This window comes from Anastrepha obliqua, chromosome 1 (assembly GCF_027943255.1).
Source record: "Anastrepha obliqua isolate idAnaObli1 chromosome 1, idAnaObli1_1.0, whole genome shotgun sequence".
NCBI classification, from domain to species: Eukaryota; Metazoa; Arthropoda; class Insecta; order Diptera; family Tephritidae; genus Anastrepha; species Anastrepha obliqua.
In genome coordinates, this window is record NC_072892.1 from 64,788,388 (window position 1) to 64,803,658 (window position 15,271).

Consider the following 15,271-nt stretch of genomic DNA (forward strand, 5'->3'; position numbering starts at 1 on the left):
TGGTGTAGTTGTTTCATGTTTTTTTTTATTTCATATTAAAGTAAAATAATTAGAATGGCATAATAATAAATAACAGAACGAACGACTATAGCAGAAGTTCCAAAGTATGACTGTGGAAGCGCTTGGAAATGATAAATGGTTCCTAATATTTAGCATATTGCCTGCTATCTTAGGTTTCTCCTAATTCCTTAATTTATTTTAGTAACTCCTCTATACAGAAAAAATGCATAAATCAAAATTTCTTTTTATCTTGTTTTCCCCTTTCTCATTTTTTTTATCCCGTTCTGCCGTTTCGTTGTGCTTTTCTCATCGTTTTTTAAATATATTTCTTTTATTTTGGATTGATTTTGTATTTTTTATGTTAATCTTTTAGTTGATTCGTTTGTTGTTTGTTTTAGTTTAGTTTTTCGCCTCTCGGATGTCTTGCATGTATTGGACATTTTTGTGGTTTCTTATCGTTTTAGAAGTATTTCTCGTTTGGTTGAACTTGATTTGCATGTTGAGTAATTTATTTCTTTTTCCAATACTTTTTTTTGTATTATTTTATTTATTTTTTTCCAATATTTACATTTTGTTTACCCATTCACCATAATTCGTTGTGTCTTTTTTCTATTGACGCTTCGCCCTTGGAGTGCAATGTAGATACATACATACGTACATATATGCGTACATACCTATGCTTGTATACGCGAGGCGCACGTGAGTGGAATACATTTTACCAGCTTTGGAACGCGTGTCTCTTGAAGAACTCTGCTAATGATTTATTTCATTTTATTATTATTAAATGTGGCCTTGTTCCCATTTGGGAGCTTTGTTGCATGAATATTAAATTTTAGTGCAAATTGAACTGTGCGTTTAGGTAGTAGGTATGGTCTAGCAGTAGGTATGCAAAATATTTATAAAATTAATTTGGTCAAATTTTGCTGCATCGACAGATTAAACGTGAAATTGTGTTAATTGTGTTTTTGAGTTTAATTTGGGAGAAGTTAGCAGTGGAAAGCTCAACACCTAAATATACAAATTAAGTGCAATTTCTTTACCATAAATTTATCTGCAGTAGGAATGCCAGTGGCGGATCTTTATATTTCTTTGAGTCTCTGATTTTCCGATACATCAGACAGCCAATTCTCGATGCTTCAATTTGCATAGGACTTTTCAGATATTATTTAACAAGGGAAATGTATTTTTAGCAGAATTGTACAAAATTTCAAATTAATTAGTTTAACTGAGCTAATTATGTTTCTAATGGACTCTTGAATCAGGTCAATTTTTTTTTTGTAAAATCTTAGAAGTCAAAAATTTTCATTTGATTTTCAATTTTCATTTTTAAGTCATAATAACTATGCCTTAATTGATTTTTAGCAATTTTTGTTTAATATTGCAAGCTGCAGTACACCTCCATATACTAGGTTGCTCAATAAGTTTTGCGGTTCGATAAGAAAAAACAATTTTATGGTTGGAAATACACTTTATTTTTCCGTAAAGTCTCCCTGAAAACGAATACATTTGTTCCAACGAAAATCCAACTTATGAATTCCATCTCTAAAGAGGTTCGGGGTAGTCAGAGGCCCGAAAAAGTGTTGATTTTCAATAATTTTTTTTGCTAGTCAATTGCTTTATTTTCAAAAATAAAAACATAGCATTAATACATTATGTTTTGACTTGACTTTAGCAAAATTTCAACAAACAAAAAATTACTAATTGTAAAAGTTATCGCTGTTTGTGTGGAGTCCGTTTCTCCAGAAGTCCCTTGCGGTAATCATCACAAGTCTTTGGAGATTCATCTAAAATCAATCAGACTAAAGAAATTAGTTTTATTATTAGATAATCGTGTGCCTGATCGAAGCAAAATTAACAATATGGCGGCCTCAGGAAATGTTTTTCAGATTTTCGAGAAAAAACCCGACAATTAATTGTTTACAAAATCGAAATTTTTGAAAAAAAAAAATCCTTCGATCAGGCACGCAAACTTTAAACACACAATTTTTTGAAAATTCTGACGACCCCTAACCCCTGAAGTGATAATATGGTGCAAAACACGCTTCCACAGCTGTTGTAACCTCATCATTTGATGAAAAACGCGTTCCAGGCTTGAATTTTTTTAAGTCTGGAAACGGTGGATGCTCCAACAATCCGCACTTCAATGCATGGATTTTAACCACTGTCAAAATGCTCTTGTGACACGGTGCATTGTAATGATGAAAAGCATTTTTTTCTTTTCAAACTGGGTATTTTTTCACAAACTTTCTCCATCAACTGGCCCAAAAGGATACAATAATATTCAGAATTTATTGCTTTACCAGTTTGCAAGTAATCCACAAACAAAATTCCTTTCGCATCCCAAAAAACTGATGCTAACACTTTCTTGGCCGATTTCTGGACACGAACGGGTTTCGGAGCCAATAAAACAAGTTCATACCACTCTTTAGCCTCTTGTTTTGATTTCGAATGATAGACGCAACTTTGATCCCTAGTGAAGAATCAACGCACAAAATCCACTTTATTCTTTCAAAAACCCTCTAAATGTGGCTGAGTAGATCGCATTAGAATTTATAATTGGCGCGTACACTTCTGTTTGGTGTTTGGCCGAGCTCCTCCTCCTATTTGATGTTTTTCAAAAAATAGAACAACCTACAGTTTTTGGCTGACTCCGAACGGCAGAAATTGTTTATGAAGACCTTTTTCATAGCAGAAATACATTCGGAGGTTTGCCATTGCCTGCCGAGGGGCGGTATACCGGTATTAGAAAAAGTTATTTCTATCATTTTACTGTTTTATGCACGGAGACTCGAACTTACTTACTCCCGAAAGGTAGTCACTCACGAACCCATTCGTCTACTCTACTCCAGTTAAAAACGTTGAGGACTTCCCCGGACGAGATTCAAAAAAATACCTCTCCAAAGCAAAATCAGAAAATTATTGATTTGTTTGTGACAAAGTCGAACTGTTGCGTGAAACTGAAGCCGTTTTAAGGAAAAATGGTGTTAATGTATCCAAAGACACGATTCGAGGACGTTTACGAGCAGAAGATCTCAAGGAAAGAGATTTCCATGTGCATTTGCCCAGAACCGATTGGGCAAACGTAACATTCACAAATGAAAATATAAATAAAATAACATAAAATTATTCTATGGTTTAAGACTCTTTTTAAATTTTTTACTACCTCTTCAGAAAGTGGATAATTATGCTACTTTTTCCCTTACTTCCGAATTATATTACATCAATGGATTAAGTACAGGGTGCGGCACTCGAAGTGTAACCAATTAAAAAGAACCATAAATTTAGTTTGGAAAATTACTTTTATTCATTTCAAAGTAAAAAATGTGTGAAAATAATACAAAATTAAGAATCAACTTACTTTTGCTCGATATGACTACCTTTTGCCTTGACTATGGCGTTGAGACGGTCCAGAAACGAATCGCAAGCTGCCCGAATATGACTTGCAGGTATTTTGGCCCACTCGCGGACAATGGCTTTTTTCAGCACCTCAAGATTGTTGAATCTTTTAGTTCGGATCTTGCTCTCCAAAATAGCCCAAAGAGAATAATCCACCGGATTCGCGTCTGGTGAATTTGAGAGACATGGTGTGGACGTTATGAAGTTCGGAACGTTGTTGTTTAGCCATTCTCGGTTCACTCGAACTTTGTGAGACGGTGCCGAATCCTCTTGAACGTCCATGGTGTGCCACCGAAATGTTTGTCAGCCCACGGCTTCGAAGCAGCGTCCAGAATATTTTCCCAAAAATATTTCCCATTTACTTTGACGCCAGGCTCGATAAAAACGATTGTAGAGCACTCATCTGCGGTTACAGCGGCCCAAACCATTACCTGTGGCGGGTGCTGCCTACTGGTGGCCAATTGATGACTCAAATTCTCGTATGAATGGTCATTCAAATAAACCATATCATTTTGGGAGTTAACGAATTGCTCAATTTGAAAAATTTGCTCGTCAGAAAACACATCGTTCGGTAATTGACCGCTTTTGGCCAAGCAAAGCAACTCTTTCGCTCTCTCAAGTCTGACCTGTTGCTGCTTTGGTGTGAGATCATGCACCTTTTGGATCTTGTAAGGCTTGACTTTGAGATCGTTTTCAGTATACGGCGGATGCTGCGGCCAAATATTTTCAGTTCTTTTGCCAATTGATTGGCACTTCGTCGCTCAAGTCGCTTCTTCACTTTTTGAAGCATTTCACGTGACGTTGCAGTCTTTTGCTGACCACCTCCTTGACGTTTCGCGATGTTACCAGTGTCGTTGTAACGAATAATGACGAATGCGATATACAAAAACTGTATTTACTTTAAGGTGCTGAAGCTCACGCACAATCGCTGGTTGTGATTTTCCAGCCAAGTACAGGGTCCGCCATATAACTTTACGGAATTAAAAATGCTATAAAAAAGAAACTACTCAATATTTTTCCAAACTGTTTTTTTTTTATTTTGAAGTATAATCCTTCCGGTTAATGATGGAATACAACTTCATTCATATGGCTGCCTCGGCTAGCCATGCACCATCCCAAACGATCGGTCCAATTTTTCAACACATTTCCGATTGTATGCGGCTGTATTTCAGCTATGACATCGCGTATGTTGGTCTTCAGTGCATCAATTGTTGCTGGTTTGTTGGCATAACACTGGTCCAACGGCGTCAAATCGCAGCTTCGAGGCGGCCAAACGATATCAGAATTTCGGCTGATAATGCGATCTTCGAAAACAGTGCGCCAAAGATTGATCGTAGCATTCGCTGTGTGGCAAGTAGCGCCATCTTGTTGGAACCAAATGCCACCAATATCCTCCTCTTCAATTTCTTGGAACAAAAATTCGTTCAACATGGCCCGGTAACGCTCTCCATTGACGGTTACGGCCACTCCTCGCTCATTTTCGAAGAAAAATGGACCAATGATGCCTCTCGACCAAAATCCGCACCAAACAGTGACTCGTTGTGAATGCATCGGCTTTTCTTCGAGTGCGTGCGGGTTTTCTGAGCCCCAAATGCGGCAATTTTGCTTGTAGCCGCAAGTAACGCACATACGCTTCATTCGGTGCTTTTCTTCTTCCCATTGCCGTACGTAATTTTCGTACACATTCTGCAACATTACCATGATTTTCAAAGTAATGTCACAATATTTCCCAGCGTTCTTTGAGCGTATACACAACCATTTTCGTTCAGCGGAAGAATAAAACTATTTTCTGTCATATCAGATGACAGCTAAGTGTTACCATTCTTCAAATAATACCTAGTTCAAATCCGTGACGATAGATGGCGGGCCCTGTATAATGAAATCACACTATTACATTTGAAATCCATTACTGATTTTCTTATTTCGCGTTTGCTCTCGGCAAAATGCTTCTGCGCCCTTTGCAAACAATGCTCTGTACTGTCATTTAGCCAACTAACAGACAGATGATGCCCGTGCATCACTTGCGCTAGCGGTCTGAAGTTGGTTACACTTCGAGTGCCGGACCCTGTAGCATCCGAAATCAGTAGTCAAACACCTTTTATTATTGGATCATGGATTGCTACAAAAAATCATTAAATGAACAGAGCGTTGATAACCAAAATATAAAATTAAAGGCATGCAATTTAAAAATAAGTATGTATTTATTTATGAATACACAAAATACTCGTATTTTCAAGCATTTCATTAGTTCCCGCTGGCGCTTCTTCGAATAACACACAGATAATCTACTTTAACCAAATGAAATTTAAAAATGTACATACAAACATACATACATACATATATTTATGTAGCTACTTATTCACGAAGCATTTATGTATATGTATGTGTGTATGTCTCTCAGCCAGCTTCCATGTTCCTTTATTGATTCTATTTCACTCCTTCCATCTTAGGTTGCCATTTGTTTATGTGCTGCTGCTAGCAAACACGTGACTTTACTTTGTGCCGAAGGTTTCAACTTTCCAGTTTACACTTTCTTAGGAACTTGTTGCATTCGCATTTGTTTTATTGTGCCTCGCTTCCATGGCTTCCTCTGGCAGATTGTCGTTCCCTTTTTATTTTATTATAATATTTCTTTTCTTTTTTTCTTTTTGTTTAATATATTCTCAACGGTTCTGGTTCTTCAAGTTCTCAGCTGTATTTGCATACCACATACAGACATCAGGCAGTGCTTTTATATACACACATACAAACATACATACATACATATGTACATACAAACATACAACAACGTGTTCTTCGTCACGTTATGACGTAATTGATCAACAAACAGCGTACAGCGAAATAGTCTTGGCATCAGCTGGCGCGTTGATTGCTTTCATGTACGCATTTTGCATACTTACATACTTACGTACATACATACATACATCTGTAGATTAAGTAGACATTGGGTTTAAAAATAGCAAACGTAATTTCACTATGAGGAGAGGATTGTCATGGGAGTCAGCTGGGTTCAACAGATGGAATAATTGTCACTTCAGAAAACTCGTGCTCTTTCGTCTTTAATTTTGTTTTGGCTCTTTGGCTTGGTGAAACACACTTTTATCTTTTGACTTTCTTTTTTTATTTGTAAGTTGTTGTTGTATATGCTTTGAAGTGTATGGATAATACCTTTCAAAATTTTGGGCTCGTTGTGTTCTTGTAAAATTTACTACCAGCAGGCAAAATGGCAGCGAAAAAAGGCATCTATGCTTATAATAAAAGGAGAGCTGGATGAGTAATTATGGTGTGGCGCATACAGCTTTGACAAGCTTAGACTCAGCTCCTCACTCTACAGATGCCTTGCTACACATTCACAGGGTAGACCAAAAGCAGACGTTCCCACGACAGTCGGTGCTACGTAGCCGGAACGATCCGGGCTATCACTCCAGCAGCATTTCCTGGACATGCATTAGGAATGTGTATGATGTTACAACAACAGCAACTAAAATCAATATATAAGGAGGCTGATAGATTTCAAGTTTGCTTGATAGCTATGGGGAAAGAAAATTTGTGAGGGGAACTTTGGCTGACGCAGGAACCTGGGATATGCTTAACAAAATGTATTCTTTTCACCATGAATTTTTAAGTATTTTTCAGTCACATGCGGTATGTTCAAAAAATATCGCGAATTTTGTTTTTTTTTTTCAAAAATTATTTATTTATTCATTAATATTTATTTTGTCCCATTCAAAGTAATCCCCATGAGATATCAGGCACTTGTGCCAACGTTTTTTCCAATCTTCAAAGCACTTCAAAAATATTTTTTTTTATCATATCTTGTTCAGCTCCTCCTTCGATGTCGTATTTATCTCGTCAATCGTAGCGTAGCGTAGTCCTTTCATGGGCCTCTTCAGTTTCGGGAACAAGAAAAAGTCACAGGGGGCCAGATCTGGGGAATACGGTGGCTGTGGCATCATTAGTGTGTTGTTTTTGATCAAAAAGTCGCGCACAAGCAACGATGTGTGAGCAGGAGCGTTATCGTGATGCAAGAGCCAATTTTTGTTCTTTCACAAATGCGGGCGTTTGTGGCCGATTACTTCGCCCAAATTGCGCATAAACTGTGGGGATCCTGCAGAGAAAGAGAGTTCCTTTGCAATTGTCCGGGTCTGGCGGCTAAGCGCTTTAGGTTCCTTGGTGTGCCTTTTGTGAATAGCCTGAGGCCAGCCTTGGATCCCTTTTCTCTTCTCCACTTCATCAGCAGCACTGGATGGCTGTAGATGGTTTTTCTTCGTATAAATTTTGTCATTTTTCGCAAGTGGTGCTCTTGCCATCTAACCTACTTATCTAGGGGCAAGTTTGGCATTTAAAACTGCATTTTAACAAAAATACTATTTTAACTCTGCTATAGTCAACTGAAAAGCTTGCCTTTAAAACAGAGTTCTGAACTTAAAATGGCTTCAGCGTGATTTTAGAATTTTTTATTTTTTGTTATCAAAATTACAATAAAAAAGTGTTGTTTATTTGAAAAGTTTAAATCAAAACTGAAAAATATGCTTTGCTCTAAGACGATATTTCAGGATTTTACTTGGCTGCTCGCCGACGGAAGTGTTGCTATCAATCAAAATAGTATCCTCCTCCAGATCGGGAGCTTTGATGTTCTGGATAAGGCAGTCTTTGTTGTTGTTGATACCACAATTTCGCGGAGGAGCTCGGCCAATTATATACAAAGTGGCACAAAATTAATCATCTAATATTTTTCTTTTTTTTTACTTTTTGACTAAATAAAAAAGTGAATTTGATGCTTACGTGCTCCATTGCTTGCTTGTTTGTTTATATAATGCAGTTGTCTAGTTCACTAGTGTCAAATTTGTAAAAATTTTAAATCTTCCGATAGGGTGATTAATTTTGCGCCACCTTGTACTATAAATTTGTCCATTTCACAAATATCAAATGTGATTCACGGACGATTCCAGTTGCAAAAATTATAAATCTTCTGATAGGGTGATTAGTTTTGGGCCACCTTGTATAGGGTTATCTAATAAGAGGTGTTATTTTGATATTCAAAGAAAAATGCTATTTTTTAATGATCGAATGTTTATTTCATTATAAAGAGGAAGGTATGCCGTTAATAGTGGAAAATAACATCAACAAATGACCACCACGACCACGCTTACAGGACAATATCCTTTTCATGAAATTTTCCATAACCGACTTGCAAAGTGGCTGCCCTATGTCCTCGATAGCCTCACGAATTCCATCTTTGAGGTCTTGAATCGACCCTGGGCTGTTGTCGTAGGCCTTCTCTTTCACGTGGCCCCAAAGAAAAAAGTCACAAGGTGTTAAATCACAAGATCTCGGTGGCCAATTGTGATCACCTCTTCAAGAGTTAACACGGTCCGGAAACTTTTCCCATAAAACATCGTTGGTTTCGTTGATTGTGTGGCACGTAGCGCCGTCTTGTTGAATATAAACGTTGTACAGATCAATACCATCCAATTCCGGAAATCCGATAGCGCAATCCAATTCAAAATAACACCTGTTATTGGAAAACCCTATATAAAAACAAGACAAAATATTTTATTATTAACCCTCCGTTGGACACCTTTTTTAAAACCTTCGATTAGGCATCCGTATCTGGCCTTTTTTTCATCCTGTTCGAGGATTCTTTTTAAAAGGTTATATCCAAAAATCGATAGAAATTTTAAATTTTATAAGGCTACGTGGAAGTCCAGTCGTTAGCTAAAATAGAAATTTGTTAGACTCACACCCAAAGCTGAAAAAGACAGTCTAGCCAAACCAGGGTGCCCAACAGAGGGTTAAACAGTCACACCTCGTATACTGAAACATTTACATTTATTGCACTTCTATAAAAGAACCTTCAATTTGGACCACCCTTTTTTTGGTTCTACTTCCAGTTGCTTTCTATTTACTTTCACACTTTTTTGCTTTGCATTGCTAATTTACGAGACAGTTTTTGGCCATAACCAAATATGACTTAACTGGACAAAAAATTTCTACGTCAGCGTTCGCATTGCAAACAACCTCTCAATTATTGCGACCCATTATCCTTTACTTTAGATGCTATGATTATCCGCTGCCTTTGTTGACTTGCGTTCACAAATTAATTGACCGCGTTCGATTAGGTCGCTGCGTGACTCCCAGTGGCCAAAATTCACTGCGGCTATTTAACTTGTGTCAACAAGTGTCTAACCACTACTTATGCAATTATAACGGGGTTTGATTGCAGTAAATGAAATTTATATGTGCACAAACATACACACATAAAAGTATGGCAAAGGATCTGTTTGTACTTTTTCGCCAAATATAGACCGCCCGCCAGAAATGTACAGCCAGTGCTACTGGTGCTGCTGAGTTGTACAGTTGCTGCTCTGGATTCTCTATTTATTAATTTTAATTAAAAAAAAATTATTAAAAAAAAAATGTTATGCAAAAAACGCCCAGAACACATACTCACAAACGACATGTACACTTTCAGGAACAAGATGGTCGCTTGCCCGGTTCGCGACCCTCCAGCGCACCGGCGGAACCCAATGCCAAAGCAGCACGCAAGGCTTCCAAAAAGATGGAGAAGGAGGCGAGGTGAGTGAACTGCCAAAAATTTATTAAAACTTATATGAACTTAGATAATATAGAAATTCTTACCTATTCATCCCGCTAGACGTCAAGAAAAGGAAGCGAATCGTCGCGAGAAGGAAGCACGGAAACTGGAGCGTGAAACGGCGCGTCGTCAAGAACGAGAGGCAGCCAAACTCGAGAAACTCAATCGCAACATGGAGAAAATATCGCGCAGTACAGAACGTGTTGGTGCCACACCGCGCTCCGGTTCGCTGGAGCGACGTCGTAGCGGCGAAGACTCGCCGGTGCTCAATCAGTCGACCGTGCACGGTATTGCGAGTCCCAATCGTCGCCCAACCATATTCGATGTGTTTCGACAGCGCGCCAAGCCAGATGCGAAGCGCAAAGATTCAGCGCTTTTGGTTGCCGGCAGTGGCGGCGTGACTGGTACGCCTGGTGCTGAAAGCAGCAGCGCCAGCAGCACACACTCGGGCGGGAGTGGCGGCATAATGAATCAAGTGAAGGTGGCCATGCAGAATTCAGGGCTGATCGGCCATCATCATCACGACAAACGTCAGCATCCGGCTGTCACGATAACCGCTGCCGAGGGCGGCAGTGCGAAGAATAAGTACAAAGATGGTTCGGCGCATCCACATCAAGGCAGTGATGCACAGGTGAGTGGGTGAGCGAGTAGGCGAGTGAGTGAAGGCGATTACAGGAAATGAAGAGTAGAGAAACAGAAAAATGTGTCAGGATATTTGAAAGTCGATTTTTTTTTATAGGATGGTGGCATTCAAATGGTGCATTAGTGGAGAGCAAAAAGGACTTCTTTAAGAAAGAGGAAAACGTAATTGTTTTAGCGATTCGTGTGTGCCTTCTTAGGAATATAAATTTGTAAAAGTGTACGTGCAATGTAAGCAAAATATCTACAGTTTTTCAAAGACAGCTAAATTTTTATGCTCTAGAAAAAATTTCTGTTAATAATTTTTAGAACACAATTTCAAGTTATATCCAAGGCGCATTCATTAAAGGTGGTAACACTAGACCAACAACAATGTTGTGTACGTTTCTTTGTGGCGGCAAAGTAGAAAACAAACATAGTCACACGTTGAGGATAGAGAGGCTTTTCAACAATAATTCTTGGATTTTCTGAGCCCCAGATCCGACAGTTTTGCTTGTTGACGAATCCATCGAGGTGGCAATGGGCCGGATCGTTTTCATGCATTTCAACGACCCAATCAGCAAAGACACGACGTTGTTGATGATCGGCCGACTTGAGTTCTTGTGTTAACTGGACTTTATAAGCCTTAAGACCCAAATCTTTATGCAAAATACGGTGTAATGACGTTTGTGGAATGCCTAATTCCAAAGAACGACGAAGAATGGATCAACCTGGGTTTTCTTCTACACTTTCGGCACTTTCTTGAGCGACTTGTACGAGTTTTATTCTTCACATCACTAACTTGTCCCAACAACTCGAATTTTTTCTCCAATTTCTGTATTGCGGTCCGACAAGGTGCTTCACGATGACCCAAAAATGTTCGACGAACCGTCTCTGCCAAATTTTCACCATTTTTATAGTGAATTTTAATAATTTCAATGCGTTGTTTAAGCGTGTATCGTTCCATTTTTATTAGTGGCGTAGTTCCTACTTGTCAAATATCAAAAAATGACAGCTTCAAAAGTGACATCTACCGAAATAGCGGGCTATTCAAAAAAACACCTGTTATTGTAAAACCCTTTATGATCCACCTTTGTACGAGTTACATATCCTAGCTAAACGTCCAGACTCTACTTCTTCAATCTTCTCGACTTCGCCATCCGACTAGGAGTCCCTAATAAACCAAATTTATTTAGTCTTTGAATCAGAAACCTGTTTTTGGGCCACCATATTGCGAATTTTTTATGAAAACATAATTTTAAAAACTCGCCACGTTTTCTCAATGTGATTTCAGACAAGCCCGTCGGGAACTGTGAACTAAAGGCAGTCGTTGCACGAGAAGATATAAAATCACTTCTTAAAATTTGCAATATTGGCGCAGATATTTTTATGAGAAGCTTTTTCATGGCAGAAATACACTCGGAGGTTTGCCGTTGCCTGCCGAGGAGCGACCGCTATTAGAAAAATGTTTTTCTTAATTTTTGGTGTTTCACCGAGATTCGAACCTACGTTCTCCCTGTGAATTCCGAATGGTAGTCACGCACCAACCCATTCGGCTACGGCGGTCGCCCAAATTTGCCATGGCATAAGCATAAATTTGGCTTAGATTATGAATACTTCAAAATCCTTATGGACTTCAGAACTAATTTCTATTGGGTCCGAAAAATGTAGACCTTCCTCGGGTTCCACATCTCTTAAAAGATGAAATTTGGGCGAAATTTAACATTTGAATCAATGCTCAGTGCGAGTATTCACGAATGATGTGAAGTTGGATGGAAAGATTGGTAGCGAAATCTTCTATAAACATTTTCCCATTGAGCTTTAATTTCTTCTTTCTCTCTTTGACAGCATTATACGCGGGGTGCGTCAAAGCCTCCTTCATATTACTTCTCCAAAACGGCCGATATTGTGATTTTTTGCTTCGCAGCTACGTATTCCCAAATCTTTGAGATCGCTTTCCACTGCGTCTATCCATGGGATCCTCGGTCTGTCTTTGACCTTTACGCACATTAGGCGCACAGCTGTCTCGTTCTGAGTGAGATCGTTTAGATCGGAGGTGTACCGGATTCTATAGGTACCATCTTCCATTCATTCTTATTCGGCCGAACATCTTTCTTAAAATTGTTCATTCCATATTGGCAATCAGCGCGCAGTCAGCAACTTTAAGAGGTAGCTTTGTAGGTTTAGACAAGAGCCGGGACTTGAACAAGTTAAGGTGGGAGTAATACCTTTTGTTTGCAGGCTACAGCAGTTGAATCACCGCTACATGCGAACACAACTCCCAAGTACTTAAAATACTGTCCCACATGAAAATTTTGCACCTGTGTAGACCGCCTCGACTTCAGCAAATATTTCGTTTTACTCTCGTTTACAAACAGACAATTCGCAATTTTCTTTTTTTTTTTTTAATTTTTAAAAAGGTTTATTTTAAATCGTTCGCATTCCTCGAGGGGATAGCGATGACATTTGTGCAAGCACATATTTGGGTTTTTTTTTTAATTTACAAGTTACCACCTTTGTGCAGCATCAAATTAAATTTGACAGGCCTTGTTTTGCACCTGTTTCAATAGAGAAACAATCTGTGAACTTCCCTTGAATGATACCTTTTGCTTTGGGTGCTTGGTGGTTTGTGAGCGTTGTGATAACGAGCCTTATTAGTTTGGCTGGTATTCCGAGTCTTAGCAGTTGAATCCTATATCTTTTAACACTGTGGAAGGCTTATTTAAAATCAATGAAGTGCAGTGATTTTCTAGCCCGTGTTCGTGATGTTTTTCGATTGTTTTTGTCGGTTGTTTATTTTCCTCTACGAAATTCGCATTGGTAGTCATCAATAGGCTTAAATTTAAGTTTAGGCTCCCGAATTGTTGTAGTGTATTCCAAGTAGATATATAGAGATAGCTGAGAGCCGACCAAGGCCATCGGCTCTGGTCGCGAATGAGGTCGCGAAGAGCTTTACTTCCCTTTCGAGCGCATCCGAATACTTCGTTTTTGAGCTGATTTGAGTGCCAGTTTACAATAATATTCCTGGAATTTCTGAGGACGATAATCAGGCTAACCAGACCGCTCTTGAGGTAGTTTCTCTGGCCAAAGGAAGAGTGAGGGTTTCTATAGCTACCTGTGCTTTGCTCAGTTCAACTAACGCTCAGTGAACACCTTGTCATATAAGTTCGTGCGACAGTTCAATTCATTAAAAGTCGCAAATATTAAATTCGTTAGTTGTAAGACGTGACTCGGAAGAGTTTCGGGCACAAAGTGGCTTTTATATTCATCTGTTCTTTGTCATAGGAGCCGTCATCGAATTCACTATTCACTGCAAAGTTGGCAGCCTTTCTGTGGTCACAAGTGAAGCGGTGGCGGTCGAAGGAGCTTCTCTTGCCAACCAAGTCGTTACTCTCCTTATTGGTGAGGGTCTCAACCGATAACAGTTGAATAGAAATCCAAAGCTACAATACGATGTTAATCATAATTTCAAGTCCCCATTGTGGTGACGTGTATAAGGAAATTCGAGTTCCCAATCACAAAATAATAAAATAATTATACGAATTCAGATCTCCAAATTCCTAAAAGGTTCGATGCTTTAAGGTTGGTGTCGGGAAAGAAAACCTTCATAGAACAATTAACACCGCATCAAAAGAAGAGAGTACAGTAAGGTACGATGCACTAGACAGAGCTAGTTTACTGGGGCGGCAGCTCTTGGTCGTGAAAAACCCGAGTCATTCCGATAACGTGGAACCGGCTGCCATAGGAATGTTGCATGTGAAGGCACCCCGCACGATACTAACCACCTTTTCACGCACCCCATCAAACCCATTCACCTAACACCCCTTTCTCTCTGAGTCCAACCTGACGAAACAACGACTTTCCTGGGCCTACCGTTAGATGAGCTAGACGAAGACGACAGGGTTTAGTATTGCTGCTACAACAACAACAATAATGAGAGTACAGTCCTATTGTATTAGTTTTCAATATCTGGAAATTTTTAGCATCTTAAAAATCCACAAATGTATTGTAGTTATTTAAAAAAATGCCTTCAATTCTGTCACTTTTCGATCTGCTCTTCATTTGCTGAAATGAAAAAAAAAATCCTAATTAACGGTAATTTGTTGCACTCATTTCACTTTTCCTTGCTTATCTAAATAAAAAATTCACATCTCGCTTTTGCCTTCATTCATGCAATTTTTTGTCCCATTACTTGCAGTACTACCACACCGTTACAGCGGTACGGCGTTCCGATGCATCCCGCTCACCAATGACCAAAGTAATGGATTTGTTTAGAAGCCGTTCGAATTCAGCGGCAACCGAGGCGGATAAACGCAAAGCGGTGAGTTTAAATTTAGCTCTAATTTATTTTTTTCTGGTCACTTTTTATTATTGTAGTACAGTAGGTTCTGTTTTTATGCGGTAGATACGTTCCGCAAGAAACAGCATAAAAAAAAACAGCATAAAAAAAGCTACTAGTTCTATAGTAAAATTGTAGATACGTTCCAAAGTGCTAAAACCGCATAAACCTGAAATAATGTAATAAAATCGCATAAAAAAGGGCACTAGTCCCATATTATAACTATAGATACGTTCCATAGACCACATGAATCTGAAATAATTAAATAAAATCGCATAAACAAAAAATTGTATTTTTGAAAATTATACCTTTATTTAAGA

At 38.7% G+C, this 15,271-nt stretch overlaps 1 protein-coding gene across 1 annotated transcript in view; it reads left to right on the forward strand.

Annotated features, from left to right (window-relative positions):
* LOC129253383 (uncharacterized) overlaps window positions 1-15,271 on the forward strand; it is a 94,551-nt gene that overhangs the window by 19,215 nt on the left and 60,065 nt on the right. The window contains exons 2-4 of the mRNA XM_054891744.1: window positions 9,872-9,975; window positions 10,055-10,625; window positions 14,811-14,933. Of these exons, the coding sequence (XP_054747719.1) occupies window positions 9,872-9,975; window positions 10,055-10,625; window positions 14,811-14,933 (798 nt within the window). The remainder of the gene's footprint in view (window positions 1-9,871; window positions 9,976-10,054; window positions 10,626-14,810; window positions 14,934-15,271) is intronic.